The 2825-nt window shown below is 31.0% G+C and overlaps 1 protein-coding gene across 4 annotated transcripts in view; it reads right to left on the reverse strand.

Moving 5' to 3' along the window:
- The window catches only part of LOC108691185, a 35506-nt gene that overhangs the window by 1795 nt on the left and 30886 nt on the right, over nucleotides 1-2825 (reverse strand). For all 4 annotated transcript variants that reach the window (XM_018198844.1, XM_018198843.1, XM_018198846.1 and 1 more), the window contains 5 exons: nucleotides 1644-1741; nucleotides 1000-1084; nucleotides 807-938; nucleotides 550-732; nucleotides 302-442 (listed from right to left, as the gene is read on the reverse strand). In XM_018198844.1, the coding sequence (XP_018054333.1) occupies nucleotides 302-442; nucleotides 550-732; nucleotides 807-938; nucleotides 1000-1084; nucleotides 1644-1741 (639 nt within the window). The remainder of the gene's footprint in view (nucleotides 1-301; nucleotides 443-549; nucleotides 733-806; nucleotides 939-999; nucleotides 1085-1643; nucleotides 1742-2825) is intronic.

Consider the following 2825-nt stretch of genomic DNA (forward strand, 5'->3'; position numbering starts at 1 on the left):
TCTCCATTTGTTCTCTATTAAAAAGAAACAACTTTTTGAAAACTGAACTTTTTAAAAACAAATAATAAATCATATTTTTAATATATTCTAAATAGATTGTTTATTAAAAAAAAATATATTATTTAATGATCCATATGTAAAAATATGTATGAATGAAAACTGTAAATTTGTAGTATACAATATAATCTTTCTTGATATTTTTTAAAATTAATGTAAATCAAAGAATTCTTAGTTGAAAAGAAGTGCTTATAGAAAAAAAAGTAAAAAGTTTAATGTCAAAGATTGATTATTCGTAGCATACAAAAGAAAACGGCTAGGAAAGGAGATTCATCGAGGAGCCTCTCTAGCATTCTATCGTTGACGGACTCTATTTCATCAGCTAATTCTCGATTGTCATCATCGATCAGCCATTCGAGGACGGATTCTTCGTTTTGGAGATCTCCTGCACATATAACATTTTAAAATTCCCAATTCTTATTCGTTATGAGGACAAGAATTAGGATATAATCAAGAATAAACATATTAGAATATAAGTAGTATAAATAAAACCTTCAAAGAGAAGAGGATTGCCATTTCGAAAATAAACGAGAGCTGGGAACGTCTTGATCGAATATCGCTTCGCCAACTGTGTATCCTGAATTTTCACCATATGAATTCCAAATACGTCGCATTCGTCATCGATTTTTTCCAAACCCTCCAGAATCTCGTCACATATGTTACAATTCAGCTTGGCTACGCGGATGTTACATTTATATACTTGAAAAATAATTATCGTATATCTTGATCCTCGATAGTAATTAACTTACTGAAATAAACTGCTAAATATTGAGTCTCCTCGACAGACGTTTCTAGCATCACTCGTGTGATCAGTTCGATTCGATCTTCTGTTCTTTGAGTAATCAGCCATTGTAATACCTCTTCTTCCACAGAGAGATCACCTATAGACAAATAATTGTGAATAAATCGCTATTCGGAAAGCTAATCGTCAAAACTGCAAACCTGCGAACACATTCGGTACTTGATGCTCGAAATAGACTAATACTGGTAAATCAGTCACTCCATAATCTTCAGCAACTTTGAAATCCTACAAAAACGAAGAATATTCTCATATAGATAAGCAAAAAAAATTATAAAATATTAATATTATTTTTATTTTTTAAAATATAGTATTATATTACAGTATTATAATTTTCGTATTTGTCTTCTTATTTATGTAAAAATGTTGTTATATATTGATGTTGAGATATTCGATGTTAAAAAATCATTATTAAAAACTATACAAACATTATTATAAATTATTGGGTTGTCCGGAAAGTTCGTGCCGAGTAAAATTTAAAGTTTAGTATACATTTATTAAATTAAAATTTTCTGCATTTCAATTTTCCTTCAACATCGGCACGAACTTTTCGGACAACCCAATAGATAAAAGACATTAATTTTGATCAAATTAAATTTTTTTGTTAAGCAAAGCATTATATAAAAATGTTTACTTTATACATTTTTAATTTTTTTATAAAGAATTGCTTTCCTGCTTTCATTATTAATGAGCATTTATTTATTTAATATAAGAAGGATAATAAAATATATATGTAAAATAGATATACAAAGAAAAACAAAAAGTTTATTTTAATATTTTTACTTACTTGTGTTTTCACAAATGTAATGCCATGTCTGTCGCAATCGTCGTCAATGTTCTCCAATTCCTCAAGTATCCCCACGCATTGTGCACAGTCATCGGGATCTGAAGAGAAATTCTATTATTATCGAATCTTTATCGCGAAAACTTATTGTTTCCAATATATCTATTTGAAGAATATAAAGGCGATACTACATAATGGAATATTACACATCGATCATTGATGTAAATGGTCTACTCGATACGAGGGAGAAATCTGCTAAATACAAGGCAAATACACGTGATAAAGTGTAAGTAATACTGCGACAAGATTCGGACGCGATCATTTACGTGTGATATTTAAACTTTCAGCGATATTAGAGTATCTGTCTCATCGATGGAGTAAGCGAGAATTTTGCATGCTCATCGGGATCTGTAGGTCACTACTGCTTGGCTGCTTGTGTTCTGTTCTCATGTCGCATGCTTTGCTCTCGTGCACGTGCACCTGTGTAACTGTGTAATTGTACATACAGAATATATCAGAGAGAAAGAAAAAGAGAAAGAAAAAGCAAAAAAGAGAAATACATTATTTCTTTGGAGAAAGCATCCTAACAAACATTTGGCCCGGAAAATGGCGGTGTTCTATACGTCCACAATCATTTCTATTAGCTATAAAACAAGAACAATTAAGAGAACACTGACGGTTAAAAGAGAACCGAAATATACATTTCGATATTTTTATTCAATGTATAAGAGATTTATTTATATTTCAATACTTCGCTATTATATTTAAAGTACAAACAGTTATCCCGTCGATCATCAGTGTTCTTTTATTTTTCCTACGAAAAAGCGTATACACTATGAGATAGCACACATTATTTCTCAAAGCTTTTCCGGATTCCGGCAAAGCTTGGATATATTGCGTACCGATAAATCGCACGTGATTGTACGGAGAAAAAAAGTTTACCGGTTTAGGATATTTTATGAGAATATTGTTATATACGATTAATAATTTATTAAGTATCCGATAACTAGTTTTTTCCGTGCATGTGCTAGGAATACATTTCGGTTATCTGTGATCGAGATAGAATCGAGATAATTGAAACATAGACTATAAATCACAGAGAGGTAGAAAAAAATATATAGAGATAGAGAGAGGGGGAGAGAGAGAGAGAGAGAGAGAGAGAGAGAGAGAGAGAGAGAGAGAGAG

Source organism: Atta colombica, unplaced genomic scaffold (genome assembly GCF_001594045.1).
Source record: "Atta colombica isolate Treedump-2 unplaced genomic scaffold, Acol1.0 scaffold41, whole genome shotgun sequence".
NCBI classification, from domain to species: Eukaryota; Metazoa; Arthropoda; class Insecta; order Hymenoptera; family Formicidae; genus Atta; species Atta colombica.